At 48.7% G+C, this 21,804-nt stretch overlaps 1 protein-coding gene and 1 long non-coding RNA gene across 6 annotated transcripts in view; one reads left to right on the forward strand and one right to left on the reverse strand.

Annotated features, from left to right (window-relative positions):
- The window catches only part of PIGX (phosphatidylinositol glycan anchor biosynthesis class X), a 349,902-nt gene that overhangs the window by 319,653 nt on the left and 8,445 nt on the right, over positions 1-21,804 (forward strand). For all 5 annotated transcript variants that reach the window (XM_078665765.1, XM_078665766.1, XM_078665768.1 and 2 more), the window contains one exon: positions 6,237-6,337. In XM_078665765.1, coding sequence (XP_078521891.1) covers positions 6,237-6,337 — 101 coding nt within the window. The remainder of the gene's footprint in view (positions 1-6,236; positions 6,338-21,804) is intronic.
- The window catches only part of LOC144791105 (uncharacterized), a 284,951-nt gene that overhangs the window by 113,561 nt on the left and 149,586 nt on the right, over positions 1-21,804 (reverse strand). The window lies entirely within an intron of this gene.

Consider the following 21,804-nt stretch of genomic DNA (forward strand, 5'->3'; position numbering starts at 1 on the left):
ACTGAAACAACCATAGGTTTCAGGCCTTATATAGTTAGGAATTAGCATTTAAAAAACCTTGCAAATGCACTGAAAAAACCATAGGTTTCAGGCCTTATATAGTTAGGAATTAGCATTTAAAAAACCTTTGAAATTCACTGAAAAAAACATAGGTTTCAGGAGTTATATAGTTAGGAATTAGCTTTTAAAAAACCTTTGAAATTCACTCAAAAATGTCATTTGAGATGTCATCAGTGATGTCACTGACCATGTCATGAATGATCTAATATGTGACATCATCAGCAGTGGATTGCGGGTGCGCGAAATATAGTTAGTACAACTAACTATATAGGAGCAATTTCAATGGTTTTGTATGAGTAAAATGTCCAGCTAACTATAACACCACTAAAACTTATAATTAATGGTGTGGCTTAAAAGCACCTAAGCTGAAAATCTATGCTTAGCTTAGGCAACAGCTCCTCTGCACTTTATTTACTCTACCCATGGGTGTACAATTTTACTTTATATTAGCCACTAAACTACTGCATGTTATAGAATTTTAGAGGGAGCCGCATCTCATTATTTGTCAGAGCGCTTACACAGTGATACATTTATAGCCATGGAGATCTACATTGCACTAATGTGCGATAATATGCTGCATCACTAAATTCTTATAAGGTCCCAAATGCGAGACCGATTGCATTGCAAATGCTTGTTATATCTGTTATGTATCTTATTATTGGCATGTCTTTTATGTAGTGTGCTTCATGAAACTCACTGTATTTCATCCCCTGCCCTCTGATGTGTTTTGAACTCTGTAATGCTGCTATATTTATTAAATGTTTTTATCATCTGTACTTTTACGGCCATGATTGGCTGCAGCCACCGTTAATATCTATCACAATGAAATCCTCCTCATACAATCTTCTGACCGGATCCTTAATATGCTAGACCACATATTTCCACTCATCCTGGAGAAAGTCTTGTTATCCTACCCCTCCTCTCCTGCAAACAGTTCTGAAACTCTCAATCCCCATCCTCTTCCAATCACAACTCAGGACTCCCAGTTATCCCCATCTGCTCTGCTACAACCCATAGTCCTCATCGATTCCCAACCGAAGAACCCATCCCACCTTTCATACGTCTCCCCCATAAACCCTACCAACTCACTCTCTCCTCCTCCCCCTACATCACCTCCCCCTTTCTCCCCCCTCTCCATCCCTCCATGCACCCCCCTGCAACACATCTATTCCACCTACACCCCTTCGAAGTAGGGATTATCCGTCTCTCAGACACCTCACCCTACACTCCCACCTCCCACCCCGCCCCCACCACTACTCCCAACACCACCTTTCAACCTCACAACCTCAACCTCACCACCATAGATCCTAGCATGGACATCCTCCAGCCCCTACGACCCTCTACCCCGCCACACAACATTATTCCCAACACCTCCTTGCTACCCCTCAACCTCACCACTGTAGATCCTAGCATGGACATCCTCCAGCCCCTACCACCCTCTACCCCGACACTCAACATTATTCCCAACACCTCCTTGCTACCTCTCAACCTCACCACAGTAGATCCTAGCATTGACATCTTCCAGCCCCTCTTGCCTACTCGTCTTCCCCCACACTCCCTCCTTACAACCACTCCTTACACCCCGCTTCAGCCCACTAACGTCCACTCAGGCACCTAACCCTACACTACCGTCTCCCCCTGCCCCCCTCCATTACACCCAACACCACCTTTCAGCCCCTTAACCTCACCTTCACCACCAAAGATCCTAGCACAATCCTCTTCATACCTCCTCACCATACCCGTCCTCCCCGAATCTCCCACCTCACAGTCTCTCCTAGCACCTCTCTCCACCCACCATCTCCACTGCTACCCCCACCACCACCCCTAATGTTCCCATCTTAGTCGTCCCTTTATCCCCTCTCCACCCGGTCAACCCCACCTCTACCCCTATTGACCCCTACTTAATCGTCTATATGCCATCTCTCCCTACACCTACTGATTCCCTCCCTTCCCCCTCCATGAATACCCCTAGCTCCCACCATATGCCTAGCAAAACCACTGTTACCCCCCCTGATCTTGACACAGCAGTTGCTCATACCCCCCCCCTTCTCGGCCCCTCCATCCATTGACATAATCCCCGATAGAACACCCTGTTCTATCCCCGACCAAGATAACCCATCAATTGATCCCAACGATACTAGTACTCCTCATATCCCCTCAGCCTATCTTTCCAAGGCGGTAACTCTCGCGCCGGACCCCAATCTCAACCAGATATTATCAGCCCTACAGCAAATCAAATCGGACATCCGATCCCTACACAATCTGATCTTACAACAACCCAAATTCTCTTGCAATAAACAGGAATACAGGTCTTGCCCCCGATCCAAGAATTATGGGATAGAATCGAGGTTTTTCAAGTATCTCTTCCGGATCTTAGATCTCAGGGGTTGTGTATGGAGGCGTTTAACATCTTCTAAGACTTGGAAAGTGATAATTTGGTGGTCAGATCAATCGCAAGGTATGATCAAGTCAAGTGATGTGATGTCCGCATTTGAAATTACGAGGTCGAGAATTGCACCTTTGACGTAAGTAGGGATATCTAGTAAACAAAACAAGAGTATTCTATGGCAATGATAGAGACCATCAGTAAGGAGCAAGGAAACGACTTCACTTAAGGCGTTTTTAATGAAAGCCCTCACTCACCACCTAGTGATGACATGCTTCATCATCGGGCCCCACAGAGGGGACCTAGCATCCCCTCTGTGTGCTGCGATGCCAGATCTACTGCGGAGCGGGTTGGTGGGTAAGGACAGTGCTGTGCAAAGAGTTTTAAGTGAGTGTTGTGAGGTTTAAAAAAGGCGTAATTGGCACACCGCCCTCGACGCTCGGCACCCGTGGTATACCTATAGCGACCCTCTGCTGGATCTTCGGGGTCCAGCAGAGGGTCGCTATAGGTATACCACGGGTGCCGAGCGTCGAGGGCGATGTGCCAATTACGCCTCCACCCCCCTCCTGTGACCCATGGTGTGAAACTTACACACTATTAAAGTGCAGAAACCGAAAATTGGAAGCCTCCTAAACCAGGAGTTATTAGAAAGACAGCTTTTCTTTCTAATTTTTTGCACTTTTTTCACGATTACTTTTCACTCTCACGTCCCTAGGTAAGGGTGGACCTTAGCGAGTCCATACCGCCAGGATTTATTTACACCAAGTCCTGAAGAATGCCAGGTAAATTTACACCGTTTCGTGGCTGAAACATGTCGACTGACTTAGGAAACTACCACTTAATTAATCGTGGACGTATTTCCTACACATCATTTTATCTATAAAGTCCTTAGTGATCCTAATAAAATTAATTTTGATACACTACCGACTTTTTTAAACCTCACAACACTGTGTCGTTCTGATCATCCCAATGGAGGTTGAAGTCTCCCAGGAATATTTGCTTATGTTGATGGCTATTATTTGACGCCAGAATATCCATGAGTTGCTCAATGAATGTCAGTTTATCTCCTGGAGGGTGATAGAAAGTGTGAAAGGAGCAGATTTGTTTGTTATTACTGGCGATGTTTAGGCAGAGGTATTCACAGGACAGGGTCGGGGAATTGGAATTGGACACTGTAAGGCTGCTCTGATGTATGCAGGCTATCCCACCACCAGGTCTGTCGGTTCTGTCGAGCCTAGTGATGTTATAATTAGGAGGTAACAAAATGTCCATGATGGGAGTGGAGGTATCATTTAACCAAGTTTCAATTAGGATCAGAATGTCATGTTCGTTAGTGAGTAATAATTCTGCTATCTCGGCTGCATGTCTGGAAGCAGATCTGCAGATACCAAGGACCTCTTATCCATCTCAGACACGGATAAGAATCTATATGCTGAACCGGCTGATGCGCAAACTAACACCCTCCCTAATTCAAACTCAAAAACAACGCAAATTGGTCCCACTTCATTATGTACAGTGAAGACTCTATACTAAAGACACTAACCTCTCTGAACCCTTCCAACCATTTCACAGACCCGCTCCTGGCTAACTACTTAAAAGATTTAATTCCCCTGCTACTGCCTCTCTGGACCAAGATAGTAAATACGTCCCTCCTTCAAGGAATCATTCCGGACATCCTGAACACTGGTCAGGTTTCGCCAATCCTAAAGAAGATAACAGCTGACCCCTTGGATCTAAATAACTATTGGCCGATTTCCAACATACCTATGCTAGCCAAACTCTTGGAAAAATGTGTTAACCTACAGCTGAACAAACACATTGATAATTTCAACTTGCTTAACCAATTTCAATCTGGTTTCCGAGCAGGTCATAGTACAGAATCGGCCATGACTCACATAATTGACGAAGCTCTAAAAATCCTGGACCAAAATGAAGCTTGCCTACTTATCTTATCCTACTAGACCTATCGTCTGCTTTTGACACCGTCAAACACGACAACTTGCTTTAACTCCTTAAACAAAGAATGGGTTTGTCTGACATTGTATATAATTGGTTCGCCGCCATCCTTCAAAACAGATCCCAAAGATTCAAAGTCAACCAATCCCTGTCCAATCCTTTGCCAGTAACTCTTGAAGTTCCACAAGGCTCTTCTCTCTCACTGACCCTTTTCAATCTTTTTATGGAACCTCATACTGATGTTCTCAGCTCCACCAAGATTCATTTCCATATGTATGCTGACGACACCCAAATCTATATCAAGATCCACTCACTCGAGGACATCAAATCTCTCAACTCCACCTTACAAAAAACCGAAACTTGGCTGGCCGAAAATCATCTGAAACTAAACTCACTCAAAACAGAAGATCTCCTATTCGCCCCCCTAACAAAACTCCTACTATCCTTGACTGGCTGAAGCACCTAACAGCTCTCAAAGGTCAACCACTCATCGTAGATTCAGCGAAATCACTTGGGATAATTCTTGACAGTTATCTAAAGATGCAGAAGCACCTCAGCGCCTCCACTAAAGGAGCCAACTTCCACCTGAAGACCCTGCGAAAATTGAAACCCTTTCTTCCAGCCTCTGATTTCAAACAAGCTGTTCAAGCCCTAGTAATACCTAGAGTGGAATACGGTGCTGTAACCCTATGCGGCCTCCCAAGATCGTCGACAGCCCCATTAAGAGCCACTATCAACTCTGCTGCAAGACTCATCACTGGCTCAAAGAGAAACTCACACATATCGCCTGACCTTAGAGCTCTCAACTGGCTACCATTTGAAGCTAGAATTTATCCTCAAATCGCCTGTATGACTCACAAAGCCCTTCACCACAATTCCCCACTTTATCTAGCTCAGAAACTGGAGCTCTCTGCTGGCAGCAGATCCTCCAGGAGTGCAAAGACACTTCTTCTAAAACCACAATGATTTACCAAGAAAAAAACATACTCTCGCTCATTCTCTGGTATGGCTCCTAGGATTTCGAACACTTTACCCACGGAAACAAGAACAAATCCGTCACCTCCCGCCTTCAAAAAAGAAGTGAAAGCGATCCTCTTGGCTCCTACCTTTTGTTTTATTGTTCCTATCTATGTATTTATCCTCAACTAGCTGACATTTGCTCTGTCAAGATAACTGACTTTACATGCTTAAGTTTTGTACCCTGTTTGCACCTATCCCTTGTTTTTATTACATTTTTTGGTTTCTTTCTTACACTTGTCTGTAAAGCGCTCTGATACTTGTAAGAGTCTTATTTGCGCTATATAAAAGCTTCATAAAAATAAAAAATAAAAATGTATCAGCGCCAAATAATTCAAGTTGCTACCATATTTAAAACATTGTCTTCAACAACTATCCTTTATTTGACCACGAAAAGATGGTAATAGGACACATTACCTTTGTAAAAGCACCCTGTAAAAGATGTTACAATTGATTAACGTTAAATGACAGTCACTCGACTCGACTGTCAAAGGTAAAAAGAATAACCTATGAAAATAGTGGGACAGTCTCACCTTTCCGAGGTTTTCTAGCGACATTGGCATAAGTTCATTGTCATTTAAAACACAAAGTAGAACTTGTATTTTTTTCGTGGGTATCATCTCAGTGGGGAAGGTTAAATGTGGAAGCCGTGGCTCTGGAGTGAGAGAATGTGTGTTCTTGGTTGTTTAGGTTATTAAGAGCAGCATGGTGGAGCACATTTTTTAAAAGACCTGACTTCAGGTGTCCCATACTGAGTGAGTTCTCGTTTCAGCTGGTTTGCAGACCTTTATTTTCTGTTTCTGTCCTTCTGCTCCAGGTGGCCTCTTGAGGGAGTGCTGGGAGTATTCCGAAGTGGACGCCCCATGTGCAGCGAGGGATGGAACCATCTGCCGATGGAATAACATCAAGTACAGAGGAGTGAGTGGAAACCAATTGAAACGCCGGGTTCTTTAAAGGTGTTTGGCAGCCCTGTGAGGTGGCAAACAAAGAATGCCTAGCTTAAACTCTAGAGGAAGAAACGTTTCAAGACTCAGTATAGTTTACTGGGCGCATGATAGCTGTACAAGTCCTCATTTCAGAGAGGGGATGAGTGCCACCAGCTTGAATTGATGAAAGCAAAGCCGCTGGATGTTGACCATAGGGAACAAACAGGACATTTTGGGGTGGGGTCACAGCTAGGAACGTTTGTGGCTATAAGTGATGTACTTGCCAAAGTAAATTTCAAAGCACTGTATGCGCGAGTACAAGCTGATGAAAACAAGAATGATTCTTTTTGTGGGATGGTGTACTGAATGATGATTTTGCTCTATGCTGTGCAGGAATTGCCAAGCGCTTGTCGATTGTTTTGCATAGTTTTGTATGTCTACATGTATTCATTGTATGTGATATGGCTTGCAGACTCAAAAACGTGTTTTCACAAAGTATCTCATTATAAGAATGACCATGACGGTTACTTACCGGTAATGTTCATTACTCCGAGTCATAGTCTCCCTTGTCACAGTAACCATGGAGCACCCTGTGATCCGGACACAGCATTCACCCAATCAAAAAGGTCCTCACCCAAGATGGTCGCCCGGCAGGAAGTACCTGCTACCTGACCTATAAGGGCGGGACCTAGACAGGAAACATCTTGAAATATAAAGCAAAAAAACATTGTTCGTCCCCCCACCATGAGGAATGACTCGGTTACTTACCGGTAATGTTCATTACTCCGAGTCATAGTCTCCCTTGTCACAGTAACCATGGAGCACCCTGTGATCCGGACACAGCATTCACCCAATCAAAAAAGGTCCTCACCCAAGATGGTCGCCCGGCAGGAAGTACCTGCTACCTGACCTATAAGGGCGGGACCTAGACAGGAAACATCTTGAAATATAAAGCAAAAAAACATTGTTCGTCCCCCCACCAGCAAGGGCAGGCAGGAGGGAATAAGACTGTGATGAGGGAGACTATTACTCGAAGTAATGAACATTACTGGTAAGTAACCGAGTCATTACCAACCTCATTACCAACCTCATCTGTTTCCCTCATCACAGTAACCATGGAACTTATACCCAAGCTCAAGACGAACAAGGAACAGACACCAAAGATGCCAGAAAAATGCAAATGTTAATCAATGTAGACAAGAAACACAATCAGTGGACAGCCGCAAGGACAGCGGAACCAAAATCCCCAGAAAAAACCTCCCCCATCCTCAATATATAATGGGAAATGAAAGTGTGAGGGGAGGACCAAGTAGCCGCTTTACAAAGATCCTTAAGGGATGCCCCTCTGAAGGAAGACAAACCCCGGGTAGACAGACCATGAATAACCGGGGGAAGGGACACCCCCGAATGGTGGTAGGCCAGGGAGACAGTGAAACACACCCAACCGGAAAGAGTGGCCGTGGTAGAGCGATGACCCTGCCGGGCAACACCAAAGGTAACAAACAAAAAATCCACCTGGCGAAACTGGCGAAAGGAGGCAGTACGCTCCAGGTAGATCACCAGAGCCCTGTTCAAATCCAGGGAATGGAGACGAATTTCCTCATCAGTAGAAGGGGAAGGGAAAAAGGCAGGCAGGACAATATCCTGGTATAAATGAAAAGCAGAAGAAACCTTGGGAAGAAAAGCCAGGTCAGGACAAAGGACCACCTTGTCAGGAAAAAAACGTAAGAAGGGAGGATGACAAAGCAAGGCCCCAATTTCCCCCAAATGACGGCCAGAAGTAATGGCCACCAGAAAGCAAACCTTCAGGGTGAGAAATTTCAGAGAGACTGAAGGCAGAGGCTCAAAGGGAGAATCCTGCAAGGCATGAAGTACCAAGGGAAGATCCCAGGGAGGGACAGGAGCAGCAACGACAGGCTGCCAAAGAAAGAAACTGCGCAGAAGGCGCAAAACCAAGGACTCAAAGGGAACGAGAGAGGACCCCCGGAGAGCCTTAATGGCGGGCCACTGGCTGCGGAGTGTAGAGACCGACAGCCCAAGCAAAAACCCATCCCGGAGGAACTCAAGGACAGAATCCCTTTCATAGGAATCAGGGAGAAAACCCCGGGAAGAACACCAAGCGTAGAAATTCCGCCAGTGGCGCTCGTAGATCTTAAGGGTATTGCCCTTACAAGAATTCTTGATAGATAACTCCACAGCAGAGGAACAACCCAGGGAGACTAGCCTACGCCTTTCAACTTCCAAACCCCCAAAGCCAGCTTGCTGAGAGCCTGGCGAGACAGGTGAGGAAAACAGAGAGGTGCAGGTGACAGCGGGAACCTCCACGGAGGGGCAACCGCCAGAAGAAGAAGGAGGGAATACCAAGACTGGCGAGGCCAAAGGGGAGCCACCAACAGCACCAACACCCTCTCCGACCTGATCTTTGCCAGAACCCTGCTGAGAAGGGGAAAAGGAGGAAAGGCAGAGAGAAGACCCTGAGGCCAAGGGAAACTCTGGGCATCTACCCCGTGCCTCCAACCTCGGCAGCAGAGCATCCTCAGGGGAAGCAAGGAGATCCAACCGGGGCCTCTCGAACCTCGCCGACAGCTCCCGAAAGACCAGAAGAGACAGGGGCAGAGAGACAGAAGAAGGAAGAAGGCGACTCAGCTGATCCGCAGGCCCATTCTCCCTCCCCGGCAGATAGACAGCTGTCAGACCCAGCAGATTGTCCTCCGCCCAAGACCCAATCTGATCCACCAGGAGAGCCAAAAGAGGAGAGGGAGTGCCCCCCAAATGGTTCAAGTAGGCACGAGCAACCTGATTGTCCGTCCGTACCTGAACCCACAAGTCCCGTAGGTGAGGAGCAAAGTGCACAAGAGCCTTGATTACAGCAGCCAGTTCTTTCCAGTTTGAGGACATTCAGCTCTCCGCAGGGCACCAAGCACCCTGGTCAGAGAGATCCGAGGGTGGCCCCCCAACCCCAAGGGCTGGCATCAGTGGTCAGGGTCCGGGGAAGGGGAGGATCTAGGGGAACACCCCTCACCAGTTTTCCAGCACCAACCTCCACCGCAGCAGGAGAGATACGGCAGGAGTCACAGGAACAGGGGCCTCATAGTCCAGGGACATCGGATCCCAGTGCGACAGAAGGTGATACACCAGATGGTAGAGGTGTCTGCGAGCCCAAGGGACAAGGACGAGAGAGGCAGACATGTCTCCCTGAACCCGCAACCAGGTCCGTGCATAGGCAGAAGACTTTGACAGGAGGGAGTCCAGATGACACCGGGGACGGAGCTGGCGATCCGGAGGCAGAAACACCAACACCAACCTGGTGTTGAAGAGAACTCCGATGAACTGAAGTTCCTGAGAAGGGACGAGATGGGACTTGCTGACATTCACCAGGAACCCATGAGACTCCCGGCAAAGCCGTACCAGCGCCACATCCTCCAGGGCCTTAAGAAAAGACGAGGAAGAGATTAGCCAATCGTCCAGGTAGGGAAACAACAGCACCCCCTGAGCATGCAAAAGACCCACCAAGGGTAGGTGCATCCCCTCTCCCACACTGGGAGAGGGGATGCACCGGAATATGGTAATAGGCATCCAAAAATGCCAAGGAGGACAGGAAGGCTCCAGAGGAAACAAGGGGCAGGATCCGCTGCAAACTCACCATTTCGAACTCTGGTAAGGCACATAGAGATTCTTGGCCTTGAGATCCAAGATAGGGCGAAAGTCCCCCGAAGACTTTGACACCAGGGAACATCAGGGAGTAGCAACTCTGCCCCATCTCCAGCCCGGGAACAGGGACGATGGCACCCTTCTGGAGAAGATCCTGGATCCCCCGCTGCATTCCCCTCAACCTCAGAGGATTCCGTGGAATGGGAGTGCGGACGAAAAAATCTGGTGGAGGAGAAGAGAAGACGATAGAATAGCCGTCTACCACCAGACGAAGTTCCCAGGCATCGGTGATGTTGCGGGTCCAAGCGGAAGAGAACAGAACAATCCGTCCGCCCACCTTCGGATAGTAAGGACTTGGCAGGGGCATCGGGAAGGGCAGCAGGCTGTTTCCGGGATTTGGCAGCGAAGGGGGTGCCACGGCCACGACCCGGTCCACGAAAGGGCTGGGAGGACCCACGAACAGGTGACAGGTGATTCCCAAAGGCACGTCGATAGCCAAAGCTCCGACCCCTCAGAGGGGGCCGTAGGGGTGTCAGCAGCTTACGATTCTCCACAGATTGTTTCAGGAGATCCCCAAGCCGAGACCCAAACAGATTAGCCCCATCAAAGGGCAAGCGGGAGAGAAGGCTCTTCTGAGAGGCTTCCACCTTCCAGTTCCTCATCCAGAAGTGACGGCGAGCTGAAAAAAGGGAACCAGAAATTGCAGCAGACAGAGTGTCAAAAGAAATGTCCGAAAAGAAGTGAACCTGCTGCTCCTTAAGGGACAGGCGAGGAGCAACGTCCTCCGCCTGCTGAAGGGCCTCAGACAAAATCTGAAAGTCGTGAAGGGGAGACTGGACCACATATGAGGCATAGGCAGCCACTCGGATCGAGAAGTTAGCAGCGGAGTATGCACTCCTCGCAGCAGCGTTCACACGCTTATCCACCTGATCACTAGGAGAGGCGTCCTCTGAGATAATCGACCCACTGGACGCCAGACCCACCATAACAGAGTCCACCTTGACGTTAGGAGGAAACTCAGTGAGGAAGTCCTGAAGAGGATACTTCTTGGCGAGAATCCCAGAGAAACCAGCTTTTTCAACATCAGCCCATTCACGTGATAGAAGACCCCGCACAGCCTTGTGAAAGGGAAGAGCGTCAGGCTCCGGGCGACGGTATTGGGAGAAATAATCCTCATCCTCCGCCAGTGGAGCAACCGCAGGTAAGGGCTAATTGTCTTTCAAATGTGTGAGGACCTTCCTCAATTCAGCGCCCATAATGAAACGCCCATGCTGCTCCTCATCTGAGCCGTCGGAGTCAGGATCAGGAAGAGAGGAACCCCTAGGAACCTGAGGCACCGGACCACCACGAGCCGCAAAGGCAGAATCCACAGCCCTATTAATCATGGACTGGAGGACATCAATATCCATGGCCACTGGCAGCTGGGCCACAGGATCTGAATCAAAGCCAGAAGACCGGTGAGGACGCTTTCCAGAATGCCTACTCTCCATAGTGAATACAACACAAAGAGTGAAGGAAAGGGAAGCTAATTTCAAGCTTATGTCCCGGTGGGGCATATCCATGAACAACAAATTAGGGTCAGGGACAGCCCCGCGAGGCCGAAGACGCCAAAACGGGTGCTGCTTACAAAGGAGGCACGCATCAGGAATGCAGAGCGCGAAGCCCATCCTTGCCCAAAACAAACCGAACCGCTTCCGAAAGCTCAAGCGCAGGAGCGGCACGGGACTGAGGCCAATGAGACCACAAATTCACCTACAGCACCGCCGCATACCAAGCGCTTAGGGCGGCGGTGCACACAAAAGGCAGAGAGGCGGCCGCTCCCCACGCTCATGCGGGAGCATCGCCGCCAGAAAAACGCTGCCCCAGAGGAGCACGCAATATTTAAAACAAACAGGGACGCTAGAGCAGTACCCCGGGACCGACAAATACATACCGAGTCCGGGAAGGATACGAACCGGCTCGACGATGAAAGGGTGTTCCAGCCAGAACACAGAGAAAAAAACAGGATGTTTCCTGTCTAGGTCCCACCTTATAGGTCAGGTGGCAGGTACTTCCTTCCTGCGGGCGACCATCTTGGGTGAGGACCTTTTTGATTGGGTGAAAGCTGTGTCCGGATCACAGGGCGCTCCATGGTTACTGTGACGAGGGAGACGGCCGTGGTTGGTAATCGGCAAGGCTGCTACAGGCTAACTTTAACCTGCCCTTTGGGCATAGCACTGTTTGCAGTCTTGATCTCACCCTCATTGGAAAACTGAACAACTGATAGATAAGGCTGTTCAAACTTAGCAATGCTTTTTTGGAAACATGTTGAAGAAGCATAGTAAGCGTACAAAGTTCCGACATGACACAATCGCAAGTTCGCAAAAACCACATTTGGAAATTAAATTAAACAATATATTTAAACCTGGGTTGGGAATGGAAAAGGGAACTGAATTTAGACTGCTAAAACTCTACCCAATTTCTAAAATTAAGGAAGTTGCAAGGTAAATTAAATCAAAATTAAGTATAGAAGATGTAATTCGGAAATAATAATAATAGAAAAAGGTTATTGCATTTGTGTTTCTACTGTGATCAGAGTATTAAGGAGCCGTAAGGGAAGAGGCGGAACAGTGAACTCAAAGGGAGAGAGACCAAGGAGGAATTGAGTACAGGTGGTAGGTAAGGGAGAGGGAAAAGTCTGCAAAGATCTGAGATTGAGGCTAAGAAATAAGCAACTTGATAGAAATGTACAATTTTAAAAAACTATCCTGAGGAGCAAGAACCTGAGAAATGAAGGAGTGAGAGCGGTTGGTAGAAGAGTTGAAAAGTGTGTGGAGTAATTGAAAAAGTAGTAGGAACGTAAGGTGTTACTCACATATAGGTAAATAAGACTAAAGGGGTTTTCTTTTTCTCCATGCCCTCATCCTCCTCTCCCCACTTCATTAGCTTCTTCAATTGCTTAGTCTTCGTGTATTCCCTAAACCACCCTCACCAGTCCACCCCTCAATTAAAGCAGAAAACATATATCATCAAAATGTACAGTTGTAGTTTGTGGATAGCCAGATTGCAAGATGGTGGGCTTTGTTTTGTCTGCAGTTTTATAGCATATTTCAGGCAATGTAAGGTAAAGGACGTGGAAAACACAGCATGTGAGCTGCCTTACACTGGACTATCAAAATTGATTTCTCAGAGTATTCAATGGCTGTGGATAACAAGACTTGGCCACCTGACCATTATACAGCCACAACGTCCTTCAGCCAGGCCAATGTTGCCCCCCCAAGGTACCCATTCACTTCACCTATCCTCTCTGTAAGCAACCTCTTCTTCAAAAATGGCCCTGCTTATTGAGCGCTGACTCAGAGCCTTATCGACTACCCTCTGAAGAACATCTCTCATGGCATCATGCCACCCCATGAAGTCTAGGGTCATCCTGGAAAAAGACTACTGATTTGCATTTGTTTACATGTAAGTACGATGACTAGACATAGTTCCAGCACCCTCTGCTACTTTCTGTCTCACTTTTGCTGCTGTCAAGTAAGTAAAAACCAGAAAGTAGAAATGAAAGTCCAGAGACAAGTTTGCATCATCGCATCCCTTCTCAGCTTACCCTCCACTTCTCCATCTCTGGTATATCTCAGCGTGCTCCATTGTCAGTCCCACACAAGCTGGAGGCCCACCACTTCAATTTACAGGTTGACCAAGCAAGGAGAGACCATTACCTGTGGATCTCCTTACCCCAGTCACTGCATAGACACTTATTGCTTCAGCTGTGAACTGACAACAAGTCCACTTCTGGACTTTCTCATTCAGTTCTTGGCCCACCCTGGGATAACTGCTCCAGCTGTCAGCATGCATCAACCCTTACCGCTATCCGATTTACCTTGCTGGACTTGTGCACCAAACACAAGGGTAAAAGCTTTCCTGGCCTCTAAGCACCAACAACATTCCAGATGATGCAGAGGAAACGTTTCTTGACTGATGCAGGATATCAACAGGCAAAATTCAAGAAAGAGGCATTTTAGTTGCGGGCAACTGCCATCATCCTACACAGATGCTATAGTAAATTAACCTGTGCCTAGCCCTCAGACATCATGTTGGACTCAAGCAAGGTGACATCCAAGGGTCTAGCCCTACGTTTACAATTAGGAAACTTCACAGCAATAGAAATAGGGTGACACTATGTTTCTCAACAGTTCAATAAAATAATGTGCTTATAAGAAGCTAAGGACAGTCTGGAAAAGAGAGATAAAAAATCACTTTAAACAGCAGTGAAGACATTAAAGACAGTAAATACATTAAAGTCATCAAGTTCATTAGAAACACTCAGCAGTATGTTATGTTATGTTATGTTATATATTTATTTCTATAGCGCATGGCTACTCCAAAGGAGTGTCCCGGCGCTTTATCGAGGCAGCTCAGAATAAAAAACATAACACCATACAGCAATCAGCAAACACGGGAAAAAAGAAAAGGGATTCTAAAGGTTAAAAAGCCAGGTCTTCAGGCTCTTCCTAAACAGGAGCAGATTAGAGGAGGACCGTAAGGCCAGAGGCAGGGTGTTCCACAACTGAGGGGCCCTCAAACTAAAGGAGCTCCCCCCAGTGCGTGCCTTCCTTATTCGAGGAACCACCGCCAAAAACAAAGATTCTGATCGCAGAGATCTAGCCGGACGGTAGAAGGCAAGCCTGCGTTGTAGGTACTTTGCTCCCGCGCCAAAGAGCGCTTTATGCGCCAAGGTCAGAACTTTGAACATGATCCGCTTCCGGATGGGCAGCCAATGAAGCGACTGCACCAAACCGGAGGCTCTTACTCGCCTGTGAAGGCCAAAAATGGCACGGGCCGTGGAATTCTGCACAACCTGCAGCTGCTGAACAAGATAATCCGGAAGACCAATATACAGGACGTTCGCATAGTCCAGTCTGGAGCCAACTAAGGCTTGCACAGTAATTTTTCTATGCTCTTCTGTGAGCAAAGGCAAGAACTTCCGGAGCATCTTGAGTATACCAAAGCAGGTGCCCGTCAGGCCACGAACATGTGATGTCAGCGTCAAGCTGTTATCCATCTTTACTCCCAAGTTTTTTGCCACCAACGATGCTTGGGCAGGGGGACACATATCTGTGGGCCACCAGGCCCGCCAATCGGGGTCGAGGGAGCAGCCGAAGAACAACACCTCCGATTTGTTGGAAGTGGCTTTGAGGCTGTTTAACCGAAACCAGCTGAAGACCAACTCCAGGCAGCCCCGGATAATCTCACCATCGAAGGCCTGATCTTTCCCACACGTAAAGAGCAACTGCGTGTCATCAGCGTAGGACACGATCTGGGCCCCAGAAGACTCCACCAGTGCCGCCAAAGGTGTCATAAAGATGTTAAAGAGAGTCGGGCTCAACACAGAACCCTGCGGAACACCGACTCCCAATGGCGGCATCTCGGCGGAGCTCGGGGAGGCCCAGACCGTTTGTCGGCGGCCCTCAAGAAAAGATGTAAACCAGTTAAGCACCGTCCCCCTCAGACCGATGTCATAAAGTCTGGCGAGGAGCACCTCATGGGGGACGGTGTCAAAGGCCGCCGACAGATCAAGCATGACAAGCATGGCCCTGCCTCCAGAACCCAGTGTCTCCCTAATGATCTCTGACACCTCCAACAGTGCCGTCTCCGTACTTAAATTAGGGCGGAAACCGGACTGTGAAGGGTGAAGCAGATCGCTGGATACAAGAAAGCTGGAGAGAACGCCATGCACATGCTTCTCCGTGATCTTAGCCAACGCCGGAAGGAGGGAAATCGGCCTGTAGTTGGCCAAAACCTCTGAGTCTAACCCAGGCTTCTTGAGGAGGGGGATCACCATAGCCCTTTTCCAGGGCGCCGGGACCTTCCCCTCCCTCAAAGACAAATTCACAAGTGGGTTGACCACGGTCGCCATCTTAGCCAAAAATTTGGCCGGACAGGGATCTAATGGCGAGCCCGATTTAAGATTGGCCAGAAGCGCTAGGGAGGCATCGATGGAAATAGAAGGGAACTCAGCGAGAACCACAGCCTGCGTGGACAACCGCGCAGGTCCCGCCACCAAACTAGCACACACTTCGGCAGACCCCACTGTGAGAGAGTGCTGGATGGACTTGATCTTATCCGTGAACAATTTGGCCAGATCACAGACCCATAACTCAGATGGAACCCCTTGGGGCAAGTTAGATCTGGGGGCCATGAACTCCCTCACTACAGTAAAGATCTCCTTACATGAGTTAGAGGCGGCCTCAATCCTCCTGGCCAGATAATCCCTTTTCTCACGGAGAATATCACGATGGTAGGCTTTAACCATAGACCTATAAGCCAATCTGGCCTCCAGATCATAGTGGAGGCGCCATGCCCTCTCCGCCACCTTACACTGGCGGCGAGTGGCCCACAACTCAGTAGCACAGCAGTAACAAACCAAATAGGTTTCACCTATGCGAGACCTATTGGCATTATCAGTGTTTTTTTCAAGATGTTGCAGAGCATTGCGGACTGCTCTGCAACATGGCCTAAAGTAAATAAAAACAAAGCGCTATGGCGCAGCCGGCGTTTACCACTTCATATTGCTTTTTTGTTAAAGGCATGTTTCACAGCAACTTACACTACTGTGCAACATATCTAAAAAAAAACATTGATAGCTATAAAACAAAAAAAGAAGTTGCAATGCTATAGGTCACGCATTAATGCAAGTTTAAGCTATTGGTATTGTAAAAGACAATGCCTTTTATTTATGTGTGTTAGACTTGGCATCTTTTGGAGTGTTTCCGAAGACTTTTTGCTTTCGGACCTCCCATGTTTGACTCTGTTTTTGCTGGTGTAATGATTCTGCACACTTTTCTCACTGCGGTCCAGTGGTAAAGTGCAATTGCTCCTGTTATAAAATGTGTTACGGATTGGTATTTCCATGATTGGCTTCTTTGATTTATGTGTCAGTCCCTAGTAAAGTGCATGCGAGTGCCAGGGCCTATAAATCAAATGCTATTGGTGGGCTGCAGCACTGGATTGTGCCACCCACGTAAACAGCCCATAAAGTGTAACTCTGGCCTGCCATTGCAGAGCCTGTGTGCAGCCTGGGGCTGCCATGTTGACTTGACAAGTGCACACACTTGGAAGTCCCTAACCCTTCCACTCTCTACATATGAGTCACCCCTAACGTAGGCCCAAGGTACCCCCATAGACAGGGTGCTTTGTATGTGAAAGGTAGAACATGCCCTGGTGTGTGTGGCATGTCCTGATAGTGAATTACAGCCTAATTCATTTTTCACCATTGCAAGGCTACTTGTCCCCCATAGGCCAGAGTGGGCAGTTTGATTATAATATCCTATAATCCTAACTAACCCAGGGAACATGGTAGAAATTCGAGTTTAGTATGCCTGAACTCAGAATGATAAAATACATCTTTTAGTAAAGTTGATTTTAACATTCTGTGTTTGAAAATAGCACTTTTAGAAAGTAGGTATTTTCTAACCTAACCGTCCTGCCTGCCTCTGCTAGCTTGTGTATTAGCTGTCTGGTTTGTGAGTGACAGGGGCCGGGGAGACTCCAGGAGACAGGGTGAGTCAGCACAGGGCTGAATAGACCCATCTGCACATAGATGGGTAGGAGGAGTCGCACCTGGGTCTGAATAGGGCTGTGCCTGCCTTCCACAATGCTGGCTCAACCTCCTGTGGTGTGTCTGATGACCCTGGCCCACACTGACAAAGGAAGAAGGTGCACACTGGCAGAATGCACCCAAAACTGGTTTGAACTAGGTACAGGCCTCTCTGCCGTCGGAGGACAAAGGATTTGCTAGTATAAATATTGGGGCCCAAACCCCAAGACTTTAGAACTCGCTGGAATCAAGGAACCTGCCAAGAAGGAGAGCTGGAAGAGCTGCCAGGAGGAGTACTGCCCCTTTGCTGTGTTGTTGCTTTGTTGGGTTGGACTGCAGCAGCTTCTTCTGCCTTGGGCAGTGAAAGGACTGGACTGAAAATCCTCTACTTGTGCTGAGTATCTCCAAGGGCCTGAAATCGAGCTGGCCTTCTGTTATGAAGTATGAGGGACTGCAAAGACTTTACCAACCTCTGGGTACCGCTCCTGGAACCGCTGTTTCAGTTGCCACAGAGAAGAGGGAACTGCGACCGACTGACACCGACTCCGTCGCTGGCCTTGTGTCCTGAAGGCACTGCAGGCCGCACCGTCTCACCCTGCACCGCAAGCCTTGGTCTAACCAACGCCGTCTGCAAGATTTTCACCGAGCCGCTGCCTGCACCTCATTGAGAGGACACCGCAGCCCGTACTGCCTCGCTTCACTTCACTGGCCTGTTCTCACCGCCATGATCGCCGCTGGCTCGACACCCGTGACCGCCTCGTTACACACAGCTGTCTGGCTCCGCCAGCGCCAATTCCCCCTAACCGGCTCTGTCGCCTGCACCGCAACCTGCCAGCACCACATCGAGCACCAACACTGCACCGCACGCCTTGGTCTCACCAACGCCGTCTGGACGATCGTCACCGAGCCGCTGCATGCACCGCATCGAGCGAACACCGTGCCCTGCACCGCTTCCACTTTGCACCGTAACCGCGACAGACGCCACGACCAGCTCTGTCACCTGCACCGCAACCTGCCAGCACCGTCTCGCCCTGCACTGCAAGCCTTGGTCTCACCGACGCCGTCTGGACGATCGTCACTGAGCCGCTGCTCACCCCGCATCGAGAGGACACTGCTCCTTGCACCGCTTCCACTTTGCATCGCAACCGCGACGGATGCCAAGACCGGCTCGCACCTCCGTGTGAGCCGCACTAAGAAAGGTACTGTTAACGAGTCTGTTTACGCTGTTGCTGGCCCGTACCGACGCGGTCAGCTGGAACGGCGAGACTCTGTTGTGTTCAGCATCGTGGTAGGCTCGGACCAAGCTACCTACTCATACAAACTGTGTTTTCAACATATTTTGGCAATTTAAAGACATCTTGCGAATGAACTATTTTTAAAGTACTATATTGTGGATTTTTATCGTATTTGGTCTTGTCTTGAGTATATACAATATTGGATATTTTTCTAAAACTGGTGTGGTGTCCTTTTGTAGTACTTACACCGTATTACTGATGGTTATGTGCAAATGCTTTACACACTGCCTCTGAGATAAGCCTGACTGCTCGTGCCAAGCTACTAAGGGGGTGAGCAGGGGTTATTTTAAGATTGTTACTCCCTTAACCTGACTAGGAAGAAGGGTCTCTACTTGGACAAAGGTGCAAGTCCTTGCCAGCTAGAGACCCCCATTTCTAACATTGGTTGTCAGCGGTGAGGATAGGACTTGTGTTTGCACTTGACTTACAGTGATTGGTGTGCATTACTACCATATCACAGACCATTACGTGCCACATACTTGTTCTTTTTTTCTTTTTGGCCTATTTTTGATCTTGCCAGTTTGAACTTGCTACTTCAACGTGCCTGAATCTAGAGCATCATGAATTGCATGGAGGATAGGTTGGAATCCTACAACGTAAAGGAATTGAAAACCATTTGCAAGAACCTAAAATTCCAGGTCACAGGCCTCACCAGGAAGGAGGAGCTACAAAAGGCACTGACGGCCTGGGTAGCAGCCAGACATGCCAGTGGGCAATCTGGTGATCTCAGTAGAGAGGCGAAGGAGCCTGTTCCTAGGGTGAATGTGCTTTTGGGAGGGGGGAACGCTCCAGGCAAGGCAGCAGTATCTTGTCCCCAGAGGAGCTGGAGGACTGGCGTGAAGCAAGGAAGTTTGAGTTGGAGAAACTCTGAATAGAAAGTGAGAGGGAAGACAAAAGAATAGCCATGGAGGAAAGGAAGATGATATTAGATCATGAGAGAATTATCAAGGAGCTGGATCTAAAGAGTGGAACCTGCTCAGATGGTGGCAGCAACTCTTCAGCACACACAGACAGGATTGTACATATCCCCAAGAATGTAGGTAAAGAGTACAAAAAGGGGGATGACATACAAAGGTGGTTTCAAGGGTATGAGTCATCTATTCATATGAATGGGGTCCCTGAGAGCAACTGGGGGCATGGTTGTGGCCTCTCTTTCCAGAAGAAGCTAGGGATACTCTGATAGCTTTGGGTAAGGGGCAGGACCTCACCTATGCTGACATGAAAGACGCTCTCCTCACTAGGTATGGATTCACTCCTGAAAAGTACAGGGATCAGTTTAGGTCCAGTAAAAAGTCTGGGGACAACACTTGGTTGGAATGTGTTGACATGTTCTGTAGGTCACTGGATGGCTGGGTGAAGGGCAGTAATGTAACAGATTTTCAGGGGCTCTACAATTTGATTGCATGGGAGCACTTGTCTAGTCTATGTTTTGCAGATCTGCACCAGCACCTAGTTGATAGTAAGCTGACTGACCCCAGGAAGCTTGCTATGGAGGCGGATCGCTGGGTGAGTACCAGGGTCCACAAGAAAGCGTTTGAGGTAGACTCAGCCAAAGGTGGGCAGGATCCCCAGCAGAAAAGTGAGGGGGGGCATGGGTAAAGCACAGGAGTTCTCTAAAGGACCCCAAACTAATACCCAGGGTAAAGGTTCCCATCCCACAGGTGATGAGAAGAAAGGGGTCTCTACAGGGAAGCCTGCTGAGACCGGCCCCCGCAAGTGTTTTGCATGTGACCAGGTGGGTCACTTGAAGGGGGACCCCAGGTGCACGAAGGGGACACAGCCACCCACCGGTGGACACACCAAGGTGTTGGCTAGTGTAGCGCTTGGGGAGGAGGGGTGCCCACAGGAGGGTGGGGAACCCGCAGACATGACCCTTGTCTCACTAGGGGCCAGTGAGATGGTCCCAGGAAACCAGGTGCCCCCTAGCACAAAGAAATATAGCCCCTGGGTGACCATCAATGGGAAAAGGGTAGAGGCTCTCAGAGATACTGGAGCCAGTGTGACCTCAGTCCTGTGTCACCTGGTCTCTGAGAAGCAGGTAGTCCCAGGGGCATTCCACCAAGTAGTTGCTGTAGACAACTCTGAGTGCCAGTGTATGGTGGCGCAGGTTCCCTTTGAATGGGGGGGGGGTCTTAGGTCCCTTGAAGGTGGTTGTGAGCCCTACCATGCCTGTAGATTGTCTGCTAGGTAACGACCTAGAGCGGTCCTTATGGAAGGATGTTGAGCTCAGGTCTCACTTGGAGATGCTTGGGTTGCCAGAGTGGGCATGTGTGTCTACTAGGTCAATGGCAGCCAGAAAGGGTGATCAAGAGGACTTGGGGCATGGGACAATGGCCCAAGTCCCTGCCAAGAGAAAGGGCAGGGGGCGCCGGTACCGGCCCCTGAAGTTCCCACAGACCAGGAGGAGGTGGACCTCTAGGGGTACGCCCCGGTGCCTACAGGGGAGCAGGTAGCCGAACATGGGAGACATCTCTGAGCTGACCCATTGGCAGCAAGAAGGGGGTCCCACCTGGGAGGAATTCTGCAAGGATCAAACAGAGTGCCCTACTCTGGAGGGTGTGTGACGGCAGGCTACATACCAGGCAGCTGGTGATCAGTCCGGGTCACATCTGATCTACCGGGAGAATGGTCTCCTATACAGTGAGCCTAAGGTTGCTGAGCCTGGGTCAGCCCGTGTGCTGGTGGTACCCCAGTGCTTCAGGACCTTCCTACTGGGTATGGCCCATGACGTTCCTTTGGCAGGACATTTGTGGCAGGACAATACATTTGACAGGCTTGTCACCCACTTCTTTTGGCCCCAAATGCGAAGGCAGTCAGAAGGAAACTTCAGGTCTTGCAAAACATGCCTGGCAAGTGGCAAGAGTAGGAGGAAGGTCAAAGCTCCTCTCCAACCTTTTCCTGTTGTTAGAACGCCCTTTGAAAGGGTAGGGATGGGTA

This window comes from Lissotriton helveticus, chromosome 11, assembly GCF_964261635.1.
Source record: "Lissotriton helveticus chromosome 11, aLisHel1.1, whole genome shotgun sequence".
Classification (NCBI taxonomy): Eukaryota; Metazoa; Chordata; class Amphibia; order Caudata; family Salamandridae; genus Lissotriton; species Lissotriton helveticus.